The sequence below is a fragment of the Carcharhinus amblyrhynchos genome, chromosome 26 (assembly GCF_965287045.1).
Source record: "Carcharhinus amblyrhynchos chromosome 26, sCarAmb.v2.hapA, whole genome shotgun sequence".
Classification (NCBI taxonomy): domain Eukaryota; kingdom Metazoa; phylum Chordata; class Chondrichthyes; order Carcharhiniformes; family Carcharhinidae; genus Carcharhinus; species Carcharhinus amblyrhynchos.
In genome coordinates, this window is record NC_137349.1 from 32059604 (window position 1) to 32081278 (window position 21675).

Genomic DNA, 21675 nt, shown 5'->3' on the forward strand with positions numbered 1-21675 from the left:
ATATCCCTGGTCATGTGCTGCAAGTAAATAACTTGCCTTGATTTGTTCCATCTCCGTTCTTGTTCAGCAAAAAGTAATTGCACTCCTTAACAGTCACTTCCAGTACAAGATACTTAACCAACTAGCTCCTGTGGTTTATGTTCATTAGATCAGAACTAATCCTTGCCTGGAAACATTGGCCCTATTTAAACATGTGAGGCCTTATGCCCTCTATCCCACACTAGCCAGCCACTCATTCTCAAGTTTCTAGTACAATGGTCCTTTTAATCTGATTGTCCTATCGTATCTACCTTGGATCTACTCATCCCATTGTGCCTGTGCTAGATTTTTGAGCAATCCTACTCCTTTCTGTAAGTTCCTCCTTGTACCTGTCCAATTCCCTTTTAAAATTAATGGAATCTGTTTTTCTATCAAGCCTTTGGGTATGGCATCTAAATCCTCACACCTCATTCACTCAACTCATCTACCAAGGAGTTAAATTTCTAACCTGACTCATCTACCACAGAGAATATAATGCCTAACCCGAGTTAACCCTCATTTTCTTAAATCTCATCCCCAGTAAACTTCCCTCTACCCTTAAGTTGTTACATCTTTTCTGATGTGTGTTGCATAGAATTGCCCATATGACTCCCAACCACTCTCTCATTCCTACTTTTATAATTCTATATCCCTCTTGCTGTGTAATCCATGCCAATTGGGTTCCCTGCTGCACCTTATTGATTTGTACAATACTGTTCCTTTGCAGTCTCTTGTCAGAATCCTGACTGACATTGTGGGTCAACCCACTGTGTGCATGGACTGTAGAGTTTCAAGATGGCATGTCACCATTTAGGGGCAACTAAGGGTGGGCAATAACTGCTGGCCAGCTTGTGATGCCATATCCCACAAATAAATGAGAAATTTCAAGGCCTCAGAGTGCCATGGACACAGGCACATAGTGATGGTGGATAGGGTTTTGCACAATGGGGTGCCATGGGGTGGGGTAGGACAGTCAGCAAGCTGGATCCCTTTGGGCTTCCTGGGTAGAACCTTTCTTGCTCAATGCTGGGTGAATACTAGAATGGCAAGATACTGCCCAAGTGGGTATTGCCCATTTAAGCACCTGAATTGGCAATAGGGTAGGGAGGCTGTCCAGTGGTCTTGCCACCATTGTCTTAATTGAGGCCTTAGCAGGAAGGCAGCAGGGTACCCTTCTATCACATTAAACATCTCTATCATCAAATTCCACAGTGGAGGGCATTCAATTTTGCCCATTGTCTCCTGTATGTCTGCCAGCCAACCATATCCTAATTTGCATATTATTTCAATCATTCTATTATTTTTCAAGTATGTCGGTATTCCACCCTCCCTTTCCCCCAGCTTCCCAAGTTATAAAATACTATTTATTTGTAAAATCTTGATGCACAATTCACACTCTTAAAGCTAGCTTCTCTCTAGATGCTGCCTGATCTGCTGAGTGTTTCCAGCATTTGGTGTTCTCGTTTCAGATTTCCAACAGCTGCAAGGGTTAGCTTTAAAAAAACACGAGTGGTCAGCACACCAACAGACTTTCATCCCAAACACCCTGGAATGTTTTCAGCCCCAACTGGATGGTGCCATGGGGAGACTAGGGCTAAATATTTGTGAACTGAGTCAAATAGTCTCCCTCGCCCAATAATGAACTTCTAACTTGTCTTGTGACTGTGTACTAGTTCATAGAATCCTAGTGTGGAAAGAGGCCATTTGGCCCACCAAGTCAGCACTGACCACAATCCCACCCAGGCCCTATCTGCACAATCCCAGGCATTTGCCTTAGCTAGTCCCCTTGACACCAAGGGGCAATTTAGCATAGCCAATCCACCTAACCCGCATATCTTTGGACTGTGGGAGGAAACCAGAGAAAACCCACGCAGACATGGGGAGAATGTGCAAACTCCACACAGTCAGCCGAGCATCGAACACTGGTCCTTGGAAATGTGAGGCAGCAGCGCTAACCACCTGTGCCACTCCACTGTTGGCCAGATGATAAAGCATTACTGTTTAGTGACACTGCAGTCTTTTGTGCAACTACACATTTCATCAATTAAACTCTCCCAGGGTAAGATGAGATATCAACCCACCCCGCATCGCCAATACTCAACACTCGACTGAAATGAACAAACTCCACCTCTGATAGTCTTTGGTTGGCCGGCGCCTCAATCAATTTCATTCGCTCCCTGTTCAGATCATTCGACAAGCATCCGGTGTGGCCCCACCCGGGTAATGTCGTAAGGAGTTTAAAACGCAGTGGCTCGCAACCAGGAACTAAATCTGTCCAGGGTGAAAAAGAAGTAGCGTGTGTGTTACTGATACAAGTTAGTAAGTTCAGCTGAAATCTTTCTGCCTACTTCCAAAACTTCAATTACTTTATTTTGCAGCCTTCCAATGCGCTGTGTGTGTGTTTGAGCTGCTCCTCTTCTCTTGTCAGAATCTCCTCTGGCGCATTTTGCCCCAGGCAGACTTTTACACTTCTTTTTCCTGAAGGGATTTTGCCCAACTTTTTGTAGTGAGCTGCTCAATAAACTCTTAACTGTGAAAGTTGCTCTGAATCTGTCCTATTTACTCTGGCGTTACCCTACTCTCGGACTGGTGAGAGTTCAAACTAGCTGGTTTTTCTTTTACAATCAATCCCCAACTTATTTCCATTAGATTTCGCTATGGAACCAGAAGTGGCAGAAAACATTGAGGTCTCCAAACCATCCGAGCCCCAGGAGAACGGGGAACAGCAGGTACTGGAAGTGTAGATTTTTTAACGTTCGATTTTGTATTCTAGTTGCTAAACTAATGTAAAGTGTAGTCTGAGGAAATCCTCGTCGCTGTGTACTGTTGGGATTTGTGTATTTGTAAGTTTTTCTTACTACTGTAATCTTTAAAATGGCTTGTGAAATCCCTTCCATTATGTAGTGTGTGCGTCTGTATTTTTAACTTTGACTTGGTGACCTATAACCTAGTTACTAAATACTGCACTCTAAAGGATGGTCTGAGGAAATCCTCACCATTTATATACTGTTAAGATGATGAGTTGCTTTCACTTCTGATGGGAAGTATTACTTACTGATTCAAACGCTCACTGGTTGTGACCCTTGGCCTAGTTTGTAACGAACTTAACGTTCATTGCCTTGAAATACAAAGCTACAAAATTGTGTTTGTGGAGGAGCTTATTTTGCCTCAGGAGGAAAACTAAGCAGTGAACTTAGAATGTGACATCCATTCTAAACAGGGCCTCTCTACCACACAGCACTGGGCCCTATCCCAGCTGCTCCAGTTGTTATCCTTTTTCTCTCCAAAGTACTGCAGTCTGAAAGACATGCTAACCAGGGGATTTTCAGTGACTTTGCAGCATTAATATCCACTTATGATATAAATGCTTGTTCCTTGTGCTTTAATGAGGCCAAAAAAGTGCTTAAAACATAATTTGTATTTATTTTAACTAATGGGTGGATGAGAGAAGGTGGTGTTGTCTCAGGTTTGAAGTGGGGGAGGATAGATCCAGACTAGTGCTTAAAATAACTGAGGAGTTTGCCACCAACTAAATAAAGGGATGAAGGGGAGGGGAAGAATAAATCTTGTGCAGCTGTGAAAATGAGGATATCTTGGGATTTTTGTCTTGCTGTTTAGGTGACCTTTACCCTTCCCCCATTCAGCCTGCTGTCTCCATGGTTCCTGTAAGAGCTCCTTGCTCTTTTTTCTCTCTCTATTGTCCTGGTCTTTCACTTTGTAATTAGCAAAATCTCCTTGAAGGGCCTCCAATTGAATCTGCTTCCTTTCACCACTGTTTTAGGGAATGCATTCCAGCTCCCAACCCTATCATGTGAGACTTTCTCCTCCTGTTGAGGGTTTTTTGCCCATTGTCGTTCTCAGCCTTTCTACCAAGGGGGAAAAAAACTGCTCCCATGTTTATTCTGTCCAGATCCCTCCCAAAGCCTTTCAGGTTGCCATTCTTTTGAATCTTTTCTGCATCCTCTCTCTCTGCCATTCACATCCTCCTTATAGCTGCCTTGCATTGAACACGATACTCTGGAGAATGAACCAACAAATTTATTATGATAGACTTTTGTATGGATCCTGTGCTTTACTAACTTTCAGTTTCCCCTACCACCTTTTTTTTAATCATCTGTGTACATGTGTTAACTAAGTGCTCAAAATGAGATGATAGTTTTTTTTTAAAAAAAAACCCTTGTTCATGCTGGCTGGTGCAAGGAAATGCAAAGATTTCATTAAAACAGCAGACTCTAGGGTGAGGGTATAGGAAAGGATTGATATCCTGGAGGGGATAAATTCAGATATGCAACTAAAATCCTCTTCAGGATGCAGCTTCTGTCCAGTGTTCAAAATTTAAATTAAATTGGGAAGGAGGGAAATGGGATTGACATCTGATTTAGAATATCTAGTTCCTTTATAGTTGGCAAATACTAACTCAATGAGATTTTAAACTATATATGCTGGAAATAAGGCTCTTGCAGCATGTGAAGAGAGACAGAAAAGTTGATATTTTTGTGGTTAATAACCCTTTTTACTGCCTGCAATAACTAAAACTGGGCCTGGGTTAAGGTACAGCATCTAAAGTGTTAGCTACAAATTACATCTATTAGGAAGAAATGCACAAAATTCTTGCAATAACTACAAATTGACATACTAAAATCCTTGCATAAGCATCTTTTTTTTTAAGGATGGTTGTGCAATCTATCTCGTGTTTCCTTGCACTGAATGGGAAGTTGCTACAAGTCCAACTGACCTACTTTAGAAAGGTGATGAGAAGCATGGCATCGTTGGAATGAATTTCTGTGCGATGATCTGGTAATTCCATGACTTGTGTATTTCAGAATGTGGTGAGCCGAGTGACCAACCTGCCTCTTGTGAGCTCAGCCTATGATATGGTATCAGCTGTGTACAACAGCACCAAGGAGAACCACCCATATGTGAAGACTGTCTGTGATGTTGCTGAGCAGGGAGTGAAGACTATCTCGGCTGCAGCTGTCAGTGGCGCTAAACCAATTATAGACAAGCTGGAACCTCAAAGTAAGATCGGAGCTTGCGTTACTTCAGCCGGCTGGAATTAAAACCTAAAATTTGCCCTTCATCGGTGGGGCTGGGTGTTTAAAAATAATTGAACATACTGCACCAAGGCCCCTGGATATATTGGACCTCTTTCTGAATTATAAGTTTATTCAAGCCTGCCTTTTGGGCAGATGAGCTTAGCTTGGTACCCAGTGATATTTAAAAGGAACTAGAACTCCCCAAATGCTAAATTATTCTTAAAGCTCTTTATAAACTGGTATGAAATAAATAATTTAACAAGTATGATTAAGTTACAAATTCTAATTGTCACATGGCTTCACCCAAGTAGAGAAATGCACATTCCTTTAATTAGATTTAAAATCTGTGCCCTGAAGGGAATTTGTTTTCTAGTGAACTCTACCACCTGTGTATGGTGGCAGATTTTGGATAGTATCACTAACTTTCTGGGTGGCTGTAATAGATCCTGCTACTGTTCTTTCTAAATTTAAAAGCAAGATGTCCAATAGTTAACGCTCAACCAGATTTAGCCATATTCAGACATATGCAAGTTTGTTGCAGTAGTGACTACTTTTGGCTGGGTTGCATGTCACTTGTACACAGCACCTGCTGTTAAACACTACAAATTATTGCATCATGAAGGAAAAGTGGGAAGTTCTCCACTCTTGGAGAGATCCAAGAATGGAAGGTACAGACTGAATGGTTTGCATATTGAAGATTCAATTTCATAAGTGGCCAATAAACAAATCAATTGAGCTTTATTCAAAAGCTCCAGTTTCCTGACTACTTAGAATCTACAGTGCAGAAGGTGGCCATTTGGCCCATCGAGCCTGCACTGACAACAATCCCACCCAGGCCCTATACCTGTAACCCTGCCATCCCCTGAGACACTAAAGGGTAATTTATCATGGCCAATCAATCTAACCAGTGCATCTTTGGATTGTGGGAAGAAACCAGAACACCTGGAGGATATGCAAACTAACATTGCCCAAGGCTGGATTTGAACCTACGTCCCTGGCACTGAGGCAGCAGTGCTAATCACCTGTGCCACCCTTGTTCCCTTCTAGAGACTATTGAAAAAGATAGTCATTTGAAAAGACTCTTTTTAGACACTTAAAGTTTTGTTTTGTACAACCCCTGTAAGATGACTGGATAATGAGATTTCACACTTCGGTTTGTCTCTAAGCAAAGGTTCTTCTGTGCTCAGTTACAGCCGCCAATGAGTTTGCCTGTAAAAGCTTGGATAAACTGGAAGAGAAGCTTCCAATTCTTCAGCAGTCCACACCCCAGGTAAGGGAAATCACTTTTTTAAAATACCTAGCTTTCAAAGGGATTGTAATCTACCAATGTAGATAACTGGAACAATCCACTTGACTTTTGCTATAGTGGCTGATGAAACCACCAAGCTGTAACTTCTAACTCACATCTTTAATTGTCTACTTGGGCAGTGTTTCAATTTGTCACCTAACTAGCTTTTAAAAAAGCTCTAAAATTTCCCTTTTTGCTGGACCCTTGTGTACAAATTTAAAAATTGAAATGTCAGCCAATATTTCAATATCAGATTTGGGTGTGTGGAAGGAATCTAATTGCAGAAGTCAATCTGGCAGATTCACCAGTTTCACCTGAATGCATGCACATTTTTTTAGAATTGTCTCCTGTCTTGTGTGGATTAAGGAGTTAGACAGTGAGGACCCAAGTGTTTGCCCTCTTACCATGTACTGCACTGTCATCTTTTTTATAAATACAGGTTGTTGCTGACACCAAAGAGCTGGTTTCATCTACAATAACTGGAGCCAAAGATGCTGTCTCCAACACAGTGACTGGGGCTAAAAATACAGTGACTGGTGTAGTGGACATGGCCAAGGGGGCAGTGCATGGTGGCATTGAAAAGACCAAGACTGCAGTGGCTGAAGGAGTTAACACTGTCATGGCATCCAGAGTAGGGCAGATGGTGGTCACTGGAGTGGACAATGCACTCAATAAATCTGAAGAGATGGTTGATCATTATCTTCCTATGACTGAGGAGGAGCTGGGTAAGAAAGGATTCATTTTGCTACCTCCTACTTGAATTGGGATGCTTTTGTATTGGCCTCAGTGCCCTTACTTCTATCTAAGCAATCAAGTTGAGTCTTGCATGTATTACACTCTATATATACTGTCAACCTCCCACCCCTGCCCTGTCTTGAATAACTTCAATTGTGAATCCTCTTGTTTCAGCAAAACTGGCTACCTCTGTTGAAGGCTTTGAAGTGGCCCCAGCACAACAGCCAAGTTACTATGTGCGTTTGGGATCTTTATCTTCAAAAATTCGTCATCGAGCCTACCAGCACTCCATTTCCAAGATGCAGCAGGCCAGGCAAAGCAGCCAAGACATCATGGCTCAGCTTCACAGCACAATGGATCTGGTAAGAATACACACTGCTGCTGATACCTTGTGCTCCTGGGTGGTTTTGATTTGGCCAAAAAATGGTAGCTGGGCTAAGGATCTTTCATCCTATCTTGACCATTGGAAGAAATGACACCAGCTTTTTAAAGGAGGAGCACAATGTAATGTTATCACTAGACAGCTGAAATTTAATCATATTTCTTTACACAACATCACCTCAACCTTGGTTTGCATTCCAATTGTCCAACCTGGTCCCTCCACCAATCGAGACAGACAGCCAGTTTCAAAATGAGCAATGACTTGAATAGTAAATGTTCCAATTGCCATTTCATGTCTTGAGTTGCATGTCAAAGCTACCACCCCAAGACCAGACTTCTCCTCTGCTCTATGGCTTGGGAGTGTACCCACACTCTCCAACCAAGGTTTGCCAGGCCAATTAGTCAAGGAATGTCTGTGCCTCAACAATAGATTTGGTAAGAATGCTGTGTGGCATTGATCCACTACACTGCATGATACCACCAAGAAAATTCCTCACTTTCAGTAAACCATTGCTTTAATATACAGTAGATATCTCACTGGCTGCTCTGCATGTCACACTTTGTTCTAATGGCTGGGTTCAAACACAATTAAACAGGACGTGCTGTTGGGGGTCAAGAAACATCTGGAAAGCCAAACAGTAAACATTGCCTGTCAATGACCCTTCATGTTGTAATGAAAGTCATTGACCTGAACTAGCTGCAGTCATTCTAACAAATATAGACTGAACTTTCCCAGCCCCCTCAGCTCAGTGGAAGGATGCCTGGGAAAGCCTTAAGGATCCATATCGACCAACCCTGCCCACTGATGCAGCTTTACCACTTGGGATGCATCCTACTGAGTGGAGCAGACAACCAATTTAAAATATGAACCAAACACTCAGCAGTATTTTGCTGACATTGGGGCCTCTGCTAACCTGTCTCAACAATGCCCATCTCTTCCCTTTTGGGTTGCTGGAGTTGCCATCTCTGAATCTGGCCAGCTAAATCAGAAGCCCATCTGCCATCCTTAAGTGACTCATTTGGAGGTTGTTGACAAAGGGGGAAAGAACTCAAATAGCAAACTGGCTCCAGCAAATGCAGGCTCGAACAGGTCTCCTGAAGCCCATGGAGGGGATCCTACCCAAATCTTTAACTACTTGCCCTTCAAGACTGGCTGCTGTTGCATTGAAATGGGGTATGGAGTGATTGTACTCGCAGATTCTGTCAAGTAAATTTCTCAACACTATGACCAGTTTGTTACTCTCTTGCAGATTGAATTGACAAAGAAAGGAGTAGATTCAGCAAATCAGAAGCTGCATGAGGCTCAAGACAAACTGCATCAGACCTGGGTTGATTGGCAGAAAAAACAACCCAAAGCTCAAGTGGAAGAAGAGGCTCAGAAACCAGAAGTAAGGATTTTGATTTTACCCTTGACCAGTGGGTGTAGATTGGGGCAGCTATTGTACAGAACCTTCCTATCAAAGGGCTCTTTGATTCCAATAGCCACTATACATTTTCAATTCCCTTATTCTATTCAAGGATAAATGCCTTCATTTCAAAGTTATTAAAGATTTGAAAGAATACTTGTTTCTATTTGGTTAGTTTGTGATACCTGACATTTTCCATTGCATTGCCCAGACAGGTAGAAAGCTTGCTTTTGCACAAAGTTCCAAGAAGTATTTCCCCTTCACTGTCCATATAATTGGGCAGTGCAGTTGCTCCAATATCCCTGATTTTTGAGAACAGATTATTAACAATCTGTAACTATTGCATTGATAATTCCTCCCTTACTAGAAAGTGTTTTTTTTTCTGGGGCTAGCACCTCTCCCAAGAAGCCATTTGTGCTTGGCCAAACTAGCCAGTGGGTTCTTTTTTAAGACCCAGGGAGGGCAATGTGTAGCTATATGGCTTTTTAATTAAATTGTCAACCATTGGCAAGAGTTGAAGAATCTCTTTCTTGCCCCTGGTGCTGCTGCCTCAAAGTGCTGTAATCCTTTGTAGGGATGGTGTGACTTGGAGGTGATAGGACATTGCTGTTCTTCTTCCTCTTTCTGGTAGAAATGAAGCTCTCCCTGGAGTAAGATTGATCAATTTGAAATGCTGCAGTACACTAAGAATGAATATTGATCAAATGATAATACATTCTTGCTGCTCCAGCCTGGTTGAGATGCACAATTGGTCATGTAGGCTGCTGCTTGTGGGTGATATGAGAACCAGTTGCTGCTGCTCATGACCAGACTGGGTTTAGTCATTGTTGCTGTTGTCTCCATTTTTTTTTAAGATGATTCCATAGGAAAGCTCCTCCAGTGTTGGAGGTGGTCTGTCCTGGGTGGTCATTCCCTGCTACTTTTTGATCTACCTGCCTTCTGTCAGGCAAGGCTGGGATATTTTTCAGCCAGAATGCCTGGATAGTGATCATGATGGGAACACCAGCTTTTCTTCTAGTTCCCTCCATTCTTCCACTGAGCTGTTTTTGAGTTCAGTTGTTACTGAGGCATTCACTAAAAGGTGTGGATCATAACCTAACCAGACAACTTTCTAACCAGACAACTTGCAACTGCTTAGAACTCCTCCTGTGTTGTAGTCAGGCTTTACTCTAGAAAACTTGACCCTTTTTTTTTAAATTTGTCTTTGTCTTTTAGCCAGTACCAAAAGGTGACCAAATTCTAAGTTTCTTTTTTATATTGCAGCAACTTGAGTCCCAGACACTAACCATGACCCGCAACCTCACCCAACAACTACAGACCACCTGCCGGACCTTGGTTTCAAACATACACGGCCTCCCTCAGCATGTACAAGAGAAAATGCAGCAGATCCGCAACACTGCAGAGACCATCCACACCTCGTTCTCTTCTGCCAATTCCTTCAGTGATCTCTCCGGGCAGCTCCTCGCGCAGAGCCGAGAGCAAATGCTGAAGATCCGGGAGTCCATGGATGGGGTGATGGACTATGTGCTTCACAACACTCCCCTCAACTGGATGGTGGGTCCGTTTGCCCCACAACTAACTGAGCACCCTCAGTCAGAGGAGATTGAAATGGATCAAGTTCAAGAATAGACACAGCCTTCTGTAGCTACATATTGAGGGTTATACTTGTAAGTTTAGCATTTTGAGCTTTGAACTCACCTTGCTGTTTTGACTAAATTATATTTTTGCCCTACATAACTTTCCTCTGTCAATGCATGTATGGCCCTAATGGGATTGTGTAATCTAGCTCCACTGCCTAGAGACAAATACTAACTCAATGCTCAGCAAATCAAGATGGAATGGGGGGGTGGGGTGTTAGAATGGTGAGGAAATCACAGCAGTCCTGTACACATCATGAAAAGTAAAATTTCCAGTCCAATTTGAGTAAGATTAAACTTCTCTCCTGTTAATCTTTGATCTGTTTCAATGCTGTAAAATTCCTATTGCTACTGCATCCTAAATTGACAGATTAACCTTTTTGTAACATGTGCAAAACCTGCATTTAATATTTTGTTCAGGAGTATGCCCATTCTCATTCAGCAATGGATTAATGTTGATCTAGATTAACACTTTGGAAAACTGAACTGCCTGCATCTTCAGCTGTACAAGTTTCAAGATTTGTTCTTTTAATATTTCAAGCAATTCATGACAGCACCAGATGGAGAGTTTGACCACTCGAATTGGAATAGTATTATGTAAGAGTTTGACTTTACCTTGTGCAGTTTTTTCTTGCAATCCATGACTGAAGTTTTCTAAAGTGGTTGTTTTGATTACTCCTTTTGTACAGAGATTTTTCTCAAATACACTTTTACTTCTAAACAGTTAGAAATTATACTTCCAGTGTTACCAGAGACAAATAATTCATTGTCAAGGATCTGAAATGGGGACAGGATTTGCATCACAACTGGTGAATTGGCATTGAATGCACTTTGTATGTTTTCAGTAAAAGTTAATAGAATGCATTGTTTGCTTGTTTGCTTTTTTTCAGTAAAAGTATATAAACCACAAGTTTACAAAAGAGTATAATTCTCCATGTGTTATGATCCCACAGTTTAAAGTGGGTGGTTAGAATACTAAATTACAAATACATGTGGATAGAATATAAATACAAACTCCTTCTCCAGTATTCTTTTTCTTTCATGATCTCAAATACCCCAATACACCTTCATGTAATCATGAAGAGGATATGGATCCCATCTTGGGGACCTGCATTTGGATCATACCATAGTTCTAAAGCCACTGTCATTTTAAAAAAAGCCATCTGGTTCACTAGTGTCCATTTTGGATGAAAATCTTATTACATCAGCAGATCTGGCCTATGCTGTGGATCTGGAATCAATGTGGTTGACTCTTAAGTGGCCTTAGTTCAAGGGCAATTGATGTGCACAATAAATGCTGGATCAGCCAGTGATTCCCACATCCCATACATTTAAAAAAAAACTCACAGTAGCAAGGCTCTTGCGCACACACAACATTCTGACTCCTAGGTGAGCATGGTTACTAACAGTGCTACAGTTAACATCTACTTGTGACACAAATATAACACTGCAATGGAGTTGCTGTGAAAATCCCCTAGTTGCCCCACACTAGCACTTGCTCAGATACACGGAGGAAGAATTTAGCATAGTCAACGCACATAACCAGAATGTCGTTCGGACTGTGGGAGAAAACAAATGCAGAGCCGGTGACTCAAGCTGGATCACTGGTACCATGAGGCAACAGTCCTAGCCACTGTACTGCCTTTGTTAGCTGCATCTGTGTAGTTGAATTGTTATTAAATTTGTTTAGCCTTTGCTACAGGATGGCTTAATTAGTTAACAAGCATCTTTAATCCTTATCTCCTGTTAAGGATCTTTTATACTTTTAAAGGAATATGGTGAATGTCCAGTATTGTGCTAGGTGATCTCAATTCTGCCCTTTGTTAACAGTCACTTGTCAAGCCCAAAAGCAGATGTATCACAATGTCTTCTAGGACATACAGCTCCTGGCCAAACAGCTTTGGTTCCTATTAGACAATGGAAAGGGAGATTAAACCTAGAAAATCTGTCAATGGAAAGTGTTGGTCAAAAACCAGCAGAACTTTTGGAAGTTGAAAGATGTGAAATATTGCATCCTCAACTGCTGGGTATCTGTCATTTCCTCATTACAACTACTTACTTGATTTGACACAGATCAGTTCCTCCATTTGTAATTGGACAGCCCCTGTTTACCTTTTACACTAAACCTCAAAAGTTTGAGATGAGATCACAATTGTAATTACTTGTTCTACAATATAACAACTACACTAAACCAGGTAATCAACTTATTCTGGAATATACAGCCAACAAGGCTTTTAAAGACTTTTTTAAACCAAGTCAGAGCAGAGATTGGAACAACATACTGAATTGCTGCAAGATCTCTCTCTCTCTCTCTAGTATTGAGCAGAATAACCATCCTGAGAAGAGGAATCTCCTGAAAATCAAGAATTAAACATGGAAATTTACCCCATACAATTATACAGGGAGACAACTGAACAAAAAAATCACAGCATCAAGAGCAATTAATTGTATAATTATTTTCTCTGCAAAACTTTGTCTCTTTGTATTCTACTACCTGTACATGTGTGTGTGAATAAGAATTGTGATTTACCAATTCTTTTAAAACTCAAAAGAGTCAATAAACTTGTTCTTCAATTTAAACTCAGAAAATCTGCATGATTAATTCTTTAGAATCTGATGTTTGCATGATGGTATTCCTGCAGTATTGGTGAAGACAGTAAAAAGTCTGACAACACCAGGTTTTAGTCCAACCTATTTATTTGATAATATACTCGCAAGCTTTCAGGTTAGCCCCTTCGTCAGGTGAATGGAGAGTTCTGGCCTCAGACAGAGCATATAAAGCAGACAGTTTAGAGATTACTGATTAGAATGCGAATCCTTACACCTAACCTGCTGTTCAAGACCTGAAGTGGCTGATATCAGTATTCTAATCAGTAATCTCTAAACTGTCTGTGCTTTATATGCTCTGTCTGAGGCCAGAACTCTCCATTCACCTGACAAAGGGGCTAACCCGAAAGCTTGCGAGTATATTATCAAATAAATAGGTTGGACTAAAACCTGGTGTTGTCAGACTTTTTACTGTGTTTACACCAGTCCAACGTCGGCATACCCACATCATGACTAGTATTGGTGAAGCACATCCTTGCTAAATTCACTACAGCCAAACCTGGAGTGGGAAAGTCGGGAAATCTATTTTTAACCCTCCTCACATGGTCATAACCACCTTTTCTGTGGAGCCTTGTTGAATGCCTTCTGGAAGTCCAAATGGATAATACCCAGTGAAACTTCCTCATCTTGCAGGTTAGTTACCTCCTCAAAAACGTAAACCAATTTTGATAAGACATGACCAACCTTGTCACATCCATGCTGGTTCTGTTTGATAAACTCATATACTGTCTCCATACCTGGTCTAGCCTATATGTGGCTCCAGACCCACAAGAAAATGACTCTCAAATGTCCTCAGGATCAATTAGGGATGGCCAATAAATGGACACAGCCAGTGATGTTCTCATCCTGTGAATTAATTTAAGAAATGGCATGGAAAATTTCTGTAGCTATTGTGGATGTTATTCCTGACACCTTGGTGCTTTTTATCAACCAAACTATTACAATATTTTGTATTGTAAAAGCCAGGTTCACTAAACGCTTTTAGGTGAAAACTTTGCCTCACTCCTCTAGTCAGTTGGATCCAATCATAAAACAACTCAAAACTTTACAAAAATGAATGAACAAATTAAGAGTAAAGGAAACTTAATATAAAAAAGGATAGCAAGAGTTTTTATAAATATATAAAAAGGAAGAGGCTGGCTAGGGTGAACGTTGGTCCCTTAGAGGATGAGATAGGGGACCTAGTGGTAGGGGATGGGGATATGGCTAAGGTCTTGAATAACTTTTTTGTTTCTGTCTTCACGGAGGAGGACGTGAATAATTTGCCGGGTGTTAGCGATGGAAAGGTGGTAGGACTGGAGGGTCTTAATGACATTACTGTTACTAGAGAGGTGGTGCATGACAGACTGGAGGGGCTGATTGTGGACAAGTCCCCAGGACCGGATGGAATGCATCCGAGGGTTCTGAAAGAAATGGCGGAGGTTATAGTGGATGCCTTGGTGGTTATTTTCCAGACGTCGCTGGATTCCGGGGAAGTGCCAGAAGATTGGAAAACGGCTAATGTTACGCCGTTGTTTAAGAAGGGTGCCAGGCAAAAGGCGGGGAATTATAGGCCGGTTAGTTTAACGTCTGTGGTAGGTAAAATGTTAGAATCTGTCATTAAGGAGGAAATTGCGAGGCATCTTGAAGGGAATTGCTTGATAGGGCAGACGCAACACGGTTTCATTAAAGGGAAGTCGTGTCTGACAAATTTACTGGAGTTCTATGAGGATGTGTCTAGGGCGGTGGATAGAGGAGAGCCGGTGGATGTGGTCTTTCTGGATTTTCAGAAGGCTTTTGATAAGGTACCTCACAAGAGGTTACTGCAGAAGGTCAGAGGACATGGAGTTGGGGGTAGGGTGTTAGCGTGGATAGAGGATTGGTTGTCAAATAGGAGGCAGAGAGTGGGGGTCAATGGGTGCTATTCGGATTGGCGGTTGGTGACTAGTGGGGTGCCCCAGGGGTCGGTGCTGGGGCCTCAGCTATTTACCATTTATATAGATGATCTGGAGGAGGGAACCGAGTGTAGGGTGTCGAAATTTGCTGATGACACCAAGATTGGGGGAAAGGCAAATTGTGCGGAGGGTGTGGAGAGCCTGCAGAAGGATCTAGATAGGCTGGGCGAATGGGCCAGGAAATGGCAAATGGAATTTAATGTTGGCAAGTGTGAGGTGGTCCACTTTGGTAGGAAGAATGGTAGGAAGGACTATTACTTACGTGGCGAAAAACTGCAGCAGGCGACGGTGCAGAGGGACCTCGGGGTCCTTGTGCATGAGTCACAAAAACCCAGCCTGCAGGTGCAGCAGCTGGTCAGGAAGGCGAATGGGATGCTGGCCTTCATAGCGAGGGGGATTGAATATAAAAGTAGGGAGGTCTTGCTGCAGCTGTATAGGGCATTGGTGAGGCCGCAGCTGGAGTACTGTGTGCAGTTTTGGGCGCCGCACCTGCGCAAGGATACTTTGGCCTTGGAGGGAGTGCAGAGGAGGTTTACTAGGCTGATACCGGAGTTGAGGGGGTTGAGCTATGAGGAGAGGCTGAATAAAGTAGGCTTGTACTCGTTAGAGTTTAGAAGAATGAGGGGAGATCTCATTGAGACGTATAAGATGATGAATGGGATGGATAGGATAGAGGTGGAAAGACTCTTCCCGCTCAAAAAAGACAGTAGGACTAGGGGGCACAGCCTCAAGATAAAGGGGGGGCAGTTCAGAACGGAGTTGAGGAGGAACTTCTTCACTCAAAGGGTGGTGAATCTCTGGAATTCTCTGCCCGTTGAAGTGGTGGAGGCTGCCTCGCTAAATATTTTTAAGACGCGGGTTGATGGGTTTTTGATAAGAGAGGGGATTAAGGGTTATGGGGAGAGGGCGGGAATGTGGAACTGAGCCACGACAGATCAGCCATGATCTTATTGAATGGCGGGGCAGGCTCGAAGGGCCAGATGGCCTACTCCTGCTCCTATTTCTTATGTTCTTATGTTCTTATGTAAATGCAATTGGATCACCCCTTCATCTTCCACAGTTAAGGGAATATAGTTCTCATCTCTCGTAATTTAACTCTTTTAGCCTTGGTGAAAATGTTCTGGTAAATAATAGCTCCTGCCCTGTTTGTGAATCCTGCTACAACTAGTTGAAGATTACAGAGAACTTAAGACCTCCAAGCAGAGACCCCTTTAGGAGAGATTTTAATGTATTTTTTTTCAGGAAGGTTTACCTTTTCTGAGGTAAGCACAAATGTTTAAGCAAACATAATAGCTGAAATCCTGAAAAAGTACAGTAAAGTCGACATGAAGTGTAGGTATAGTTGAAAACAAAAGGAATTTTAATTTGATTTATTATTGTCAATGTATTAGTACACAGTGAAAAGTATTGTTTCTTGCGCACTCTACAAAACATACTGTTCATAGAGAAGGAAAGGAGAGAGTGCAGAATATAGTGTTATAGTCATTGTTAGGGTATAGACAAAAATCAACCTAATGCAAGGTAGATCCATTCAAAAATCTAACGGCAGCAGGGAAGAAGCTGTCCCTGAGTCAGTTGGTATGTGGCCTCCGACTTTTGTATCTTTTCCTGATGGAAGAAGGTGGAAGAGAGAATGTCTGGGGTGCTTGGGGTCCTTAATTATGCTGGCTGCTTTGCCAAGGCAGCGGGAAGCATAGACCGAGTCACTGGATGGAAGGCTGGTTTATCTGGGGCATAGAGAAAGATAAATTTAATGCAAGGTAAGTCCATTCAAAAGTCTGATGACAGCAGTAACATGGTTTGGAGAAATTTCTTTTCGGACTAGATAATGTGTTTTAATTTAGGGTCAGGCTCTAAGGTAGCAGTCTTGCCTAACTTAGAAGGTGACATTTTAAATTTCTAGTCTGGAGACTGGAACACATGTTGGATCAAATCTTCCAATCTCTGGACCTTCGGTACAGGAACATTGATAAGCTGATGTAAATGATCACTTTAACAGCGGTTGTGGGTTCAAACATTGAGCTGGAGACATGTTTGCCTCTTGGCACTTCAGAAATCTTGCTTTCTGCCTCGCAACTTAAGTTAGTGAGAGAACAGGCATGATGCTGGCATAGGGACGATGAAAGAAGACTCAGGCACCATATCTGCCAACTGACACCTGCCAGAGTATATAGGGAGTGGAAAAGTGATGTCAGACGAGGTTGTGTGTCAGGCAACTCAGCAGAGAAGTGATCGTCCGCCTCTGTGATAGTTTGCAGCATGACCTGAAGTCAAGATCAAAGGACTGCACTAGCCATCCTATTAATGGCAATGAAAGTAACCGCTGCATGGAATTTTTATTTATGTGGGTCATTTCAATCAGATACTAGTGACATGTACAATATATTCCAGGATGCTGTGAAGACCTGTATTCACCAGGTGACTGAAGCAATCTACAGGTACTTTTGTCTTTGCAGGAGGTTACAAAGTGTCTCATTGCTTCTTTGCAGGGAAAGACTTGTCTCCATATTGTGCACACTTTGAACCAAATCAGTCTTCTGCAGCTGCTCAGCACTAGTTAGATCATTTCCACTATCTGCACACTGGCCACGATATAACCGCTCAAGAAGTGCCAGTTCATTTGCACCACCTGTATTTTCAATGCCATCATCATTGCCCTGGCGGTGCCCGTGTGCTTGTGGAGATTCTGTTTCCAAAGGTACAGATTCCTCGCCTCCCAACATTTCTCACATGACATCACAGGCTTCCTTTTCCTCAGCAATCAAAAGGTTTCACGTAAAGATGGATTCTAACACCAACATGGTTGCCCTCGAACTCAGAGATCTCAGCTTCCTCCTTCTAACATGCCATCATGGTGTGAAGCATTCTCCTCCGTCCTTCCAGATCACCTTTCTCAGGAACCTTGGACGCTGCCAACAGCCCACTTCATCTGATGTCTCCACGGACACCTATGTAATTGTCAGATAAAAATCAAATCACATTTACCTTTTGTCACTTCCCCCCTCCTGACGGTTTAACCATTCAGCTGATGACACCTTTGCTTATCCCCATATCTGATCCACCATTGGTTATCGAGTGGTTGGAAGTAGTGAACAGTTCCTCCTTTGTGGATGTCACGCCCACCCTGGCCTCTCTCCCCCACCCCTGACCCTGAACACCCCTCCCCACACCCGCCTCCATCGCCCTCCTCCCAGCCCCCTGCCCACTACCTCACCGCACCCGCCTCCACTGCCCTCCCCCCCTGCCTCCTGCCCAACTTCCTGCTGCCCCCTGCCCATCCCTCTAGTCAACAAGTGCTCCTGGCACAAGAGACCAGCTTTGCCTAAAGGAAGAAATGCACATTTTAAAATACACATGCTCCAGACTTTGCTCTGCTGTCTTGTGATGCATATTATAACTATGGAGACAGCTTGTTAACTATACCCAAAGGAGGAGGACATGAGATTAGGGATAAAATTAATCAAAGTCAGGACAATCTCCAACCCAATCGCATTTTATGACACTTCATAAAATTAGTCAATAAAAGCAGCATTTCTGTTTTGTCAACTCAAACACTAGGATTTTAAGTTAAACAAAATATCTTCCTGGCAGGAGGCATCAAATCGTGACACGTTACTACTTGCACTCACTATCTGAGCTACTTACGTCTGGGCTAAGGACATCACATTCCTGGGCAGTTTCACTTTTCCAATGTCTAAGTTGCACCTCACGGGTAATACACAACTCTTCATCCTGGGAATTCTGACATTGTTTCTTCTGGGCTATTGTACTCTGCGCTGATATCTTTCTGCGTGCAAACGCGTAAGTTGGCCACACTTAAAATTACTGGCCCCACTACCAGGGTAAAGTAACTGGGGGTGCCCCACACCCGGAAGCTTCGGAAGGATTGCAAAGCAATTGCCCAATAACTTCAAACTTCCTTTGGACAATTACCCTGCTCTGTGATCCGATATTGTGATTTAAATCACAAACTTCGGATGCTGCCAATTGTTATACAGCAATAGCTACCCAGAAAAAGCTAAAAGAATTAAAACCACTTCTAGCTTTTGGGTACTGTAACGGTGACCCATGGAACTCCCCCATCTCCCGCTCCCCATCCCGACTGCCCGCTACCTTCCACGACTGCTGCCGTGGGACTCTCCCCACCCACCATCCCAAATTCTCCCCAACTATACTCCCCACCTCAATCTCAACACCCACCCCCTCCTCCCCCACCAGCCTCACCTGACTTGCACCATGGGCCCAACCTAACCCAACCCACCCCAATCCGACCCGACCCAACCTCCGCCACCACCTCTCCGCCCTCCCTTGGTGGGCCTGTCACGGCCTGACCCAACCAGCTTGCCCGACCCATCCTCCCCATCAGGCCTGATACCACCCCACCGCAGCCCCAAATCCAGCCCACTTCCCTTACACACTGACCTTCTCTCCTGCTTGTCAAAGTGGCTCGACCTGTAAATTAACCTGGTTAATACCAGTTGGTGCCGTGAAAAAATAAAAAAATAGGCAAATTTATCTTTGTCTGAGCTGCCCGTGTCTGTTGGCCACCGGAGTAGTCTCACCTGACCGGAGTCAGAACGAAGTCTCCAGGTTAAAGGTGGTCGATTGTGATTGATGCAGACTCGATAGGCCAAGTGCCCTCTTTCTGCACTGTAGGGTTTCTATGATTCTATGAAAGTCCAACTTTACATTAATAATAACCCAATGGCTCATTATTCATGTAAATTGAGTTTGTGTCTTTGTATGCCCTGTTTGTGACCAGAACTCCCATCCACCTGATGAAGGAACAGTCAGTTCCGAAAGCTAGTGGCGTTTGCTACAAATAAACCTGTTGCACTTTAACCTGGTGTCGTGAGACTTCTTACTGTGTTTACCCCAGTCCAACACCGGCATCTCCACATCCTGAGTCAGAAGGTCAGACAAATGAAATGGCATCATTCTGAGGTAAGAAACTAGGAGCATCATGACAATCTGATTCAAACACCACTCCACCAGAAGGTACGGACCAATAAATATTGCTAAGTATCTAAAAGGAAATTAAAGAAACATAAAGTGCAAAAAGTGCTGGAGAAATTTAAATAGCCCACCTTTCTCTTTGAACTCCAATTGCTTCTTGATTTTAAGAGGAATTCTCAACTCTTAAAGCATCATGGAGAGCATGGCCTCTCCTCCTGTACTCTGCACTGGAGACCCTCCCATTGCATTGGAGACTCCTTGCAGAGGTCACTGCTGGATGTGTAGATTGAGTAGGCAGGTAGTGTTGTAAAGTTTGGTGTAAATTGAGAGAGGTGGATACTCAACAACACCTCGTGCATCAGTCGCTGAAAGTATGCGTGTGGATACAGCAGGCAGTAAAGAAGGCAAATGGTAAGTTAGCCTTCATAACAAGATGGTTTGAGTATAAGAATAGGGATATTTTGCTGCAATTGTATAGGGAATTGGTGAGGCCACATCTGGAGTATTGTGTGCAGTTTTGGTGTCCTTATCTGAGGAAGGATGTCCTTGCTATAGAGGGAGCAAAGCTTTACCAGGCTGATTCCTGGGATGGCAGGTCTGTCACATGAGAAGAGACTAAATCAGTTAGGATTATATTCCCTGGAGTTTAGAAGAGTGAGAGGGGATTTCATAGAAACTTATAAAATTCTTACAGGTTTGAACAAGGTAGATTCAGAAAGAATGTTCCCAATGGTGAGGGAGGAGTCCAGAATTAGGTGCCAGAGTTTGAGGAGAAGGGGTAAACCTTCTAGAACTGAGGTGATGAAAGATTTCATCACTCTCTGGAATTCACTACCACAGAAAGTAGTTCAGGCCAAAACCTTGTCTGATTTCAAAAAGAAATTAGATAGAGCTCTTGGGGCTAAGGGGGGGGGGGGGATCAGGATGTTGAATTCGATAATCAGCCATGATCAAAATGAATGGTGGAACAAGTTCAAAGGGCTGAATGGACTGTTCCTGCTTCTAGTGTCCATGTTTCTAAGTGTCTCACTAAGAGGTCTGGAGGCTTGTAAGTTTTAACATGAAGTGTTTATTAAAACTCATCACCGTATATATCTCAAGGAACCGCTCTGGATGGTGATGGCTCCATGCTTGATTTTTCCAGCATTTTCTTCGCAAAGTGGACAATAATGTGATTCTCCACATTAGTATGTGGGCAGTATGTTAAATCTACATATCCTTATACTTTACTTCCCCTAACTTTTACCCAATGTTACCATTGTGCTACCCCTTCTCTTCCCCTCAAGTCTCTGACTTCGTAAAGTCAGACAATCTGGAAGCTTTACTGCTCTGTCAGATCTTGATCTTTTTATATTAAGAGGAGTGGCAGTGTTGGGTGCTTTGAGTTTCAGTTGAGAATCCAAACATTGATGGTTGGGAGTTGAAATTGTAGCATACAGTGTCTCCAGTAATTGGGTATCTTAAGAACCCAGGTTTCAACATTTGGTTCACTTCTTGAACTCTTTAGTGTTACCTTTTTTCTTTTATTAACAATCCGCCTTCTCTGATCGGATGCCATGAGCTTATCACATACTTTCCAAAGAGAATATCCATCCTGTTCATTCCTAGAGTGGACTTGGGTTTCCTTTTCATGTGGGGTTCACTATGATCTTGCTGGAGGTTGATGTCTTAAAAATG

The 21675-nt window shown here is 42.8% G+C and overlaps 1 protein-coding gene across 2 annotated transcripts; it reads left to right on the forward strand.

Moving 5' to 3' along the window:
- Nucleotides 1–2234: 2234 nt before the first annotated feature.
- Nucleotides 2235–11215, forward strand: LOC145358588 (perilipin-3-like). Of its 2 annotated transcripts, none has more exons than XM_080212769.1 (8): nucleotides 2235–2337; nucleotides 2668–2747; nucleotides 4842–5037; nucleotides 6242–6324; nucleotides 6782–7067; nucleotides 7252–7439; nucleotides 8709–8846; nucleotides 10128–11215. In XM_080212769.1, exons 2-8 carry the CDS (start codon nucleotides 2676–2678, stop codon nucleotides 10491–10493), a joined length of 1329 nt encoding a protein of 442 aa, XP_080068895.1. In that variant the 5' UTR covers nucleotides 2235–2337; nucleotides 2668–2675; the 3' UTR covers nucleotides 10494–11215. The 2 variants fall into 2 exon arrangements, with proteins under 2 accessions (XP_080068895.1, XP_080068894.1); XM_080212768.1 differs by having other exon boundaries at nucleotides 2235–2333.
- The last annotated feature ends 10460 nt before the right edge of the window (nucleotides 11216–21675 follow it).

What these genes read in the sequence shown, in the direction of transcription:
- LOC145358588 (XM_080212769.1), top strand. Translation starts at nt 2,676, where the DNA reads ATGGAACCAGAAGTGGCAGAAAACATTGAGGTCTCCAAACCATCCGAG. An exon ending in AGGAGAACGGGGAACAGCAG is followed by an intron (nt 2,748 to 4,841) that starts GTACTGGAAGTG and finishes TGTGTATTTCAG; the next exon opens with AATGTGGTGAGCCGAGTGAC. An exon ending in AGACAAGCTGGAACCTCAAA is followed by an intron (nt 5,038 to 6,241) that starts GTAAGATCGGAG and finishes TTCTGTGCTCAG; the next exon opens with TTACAGCCGCCAATGAGTTT.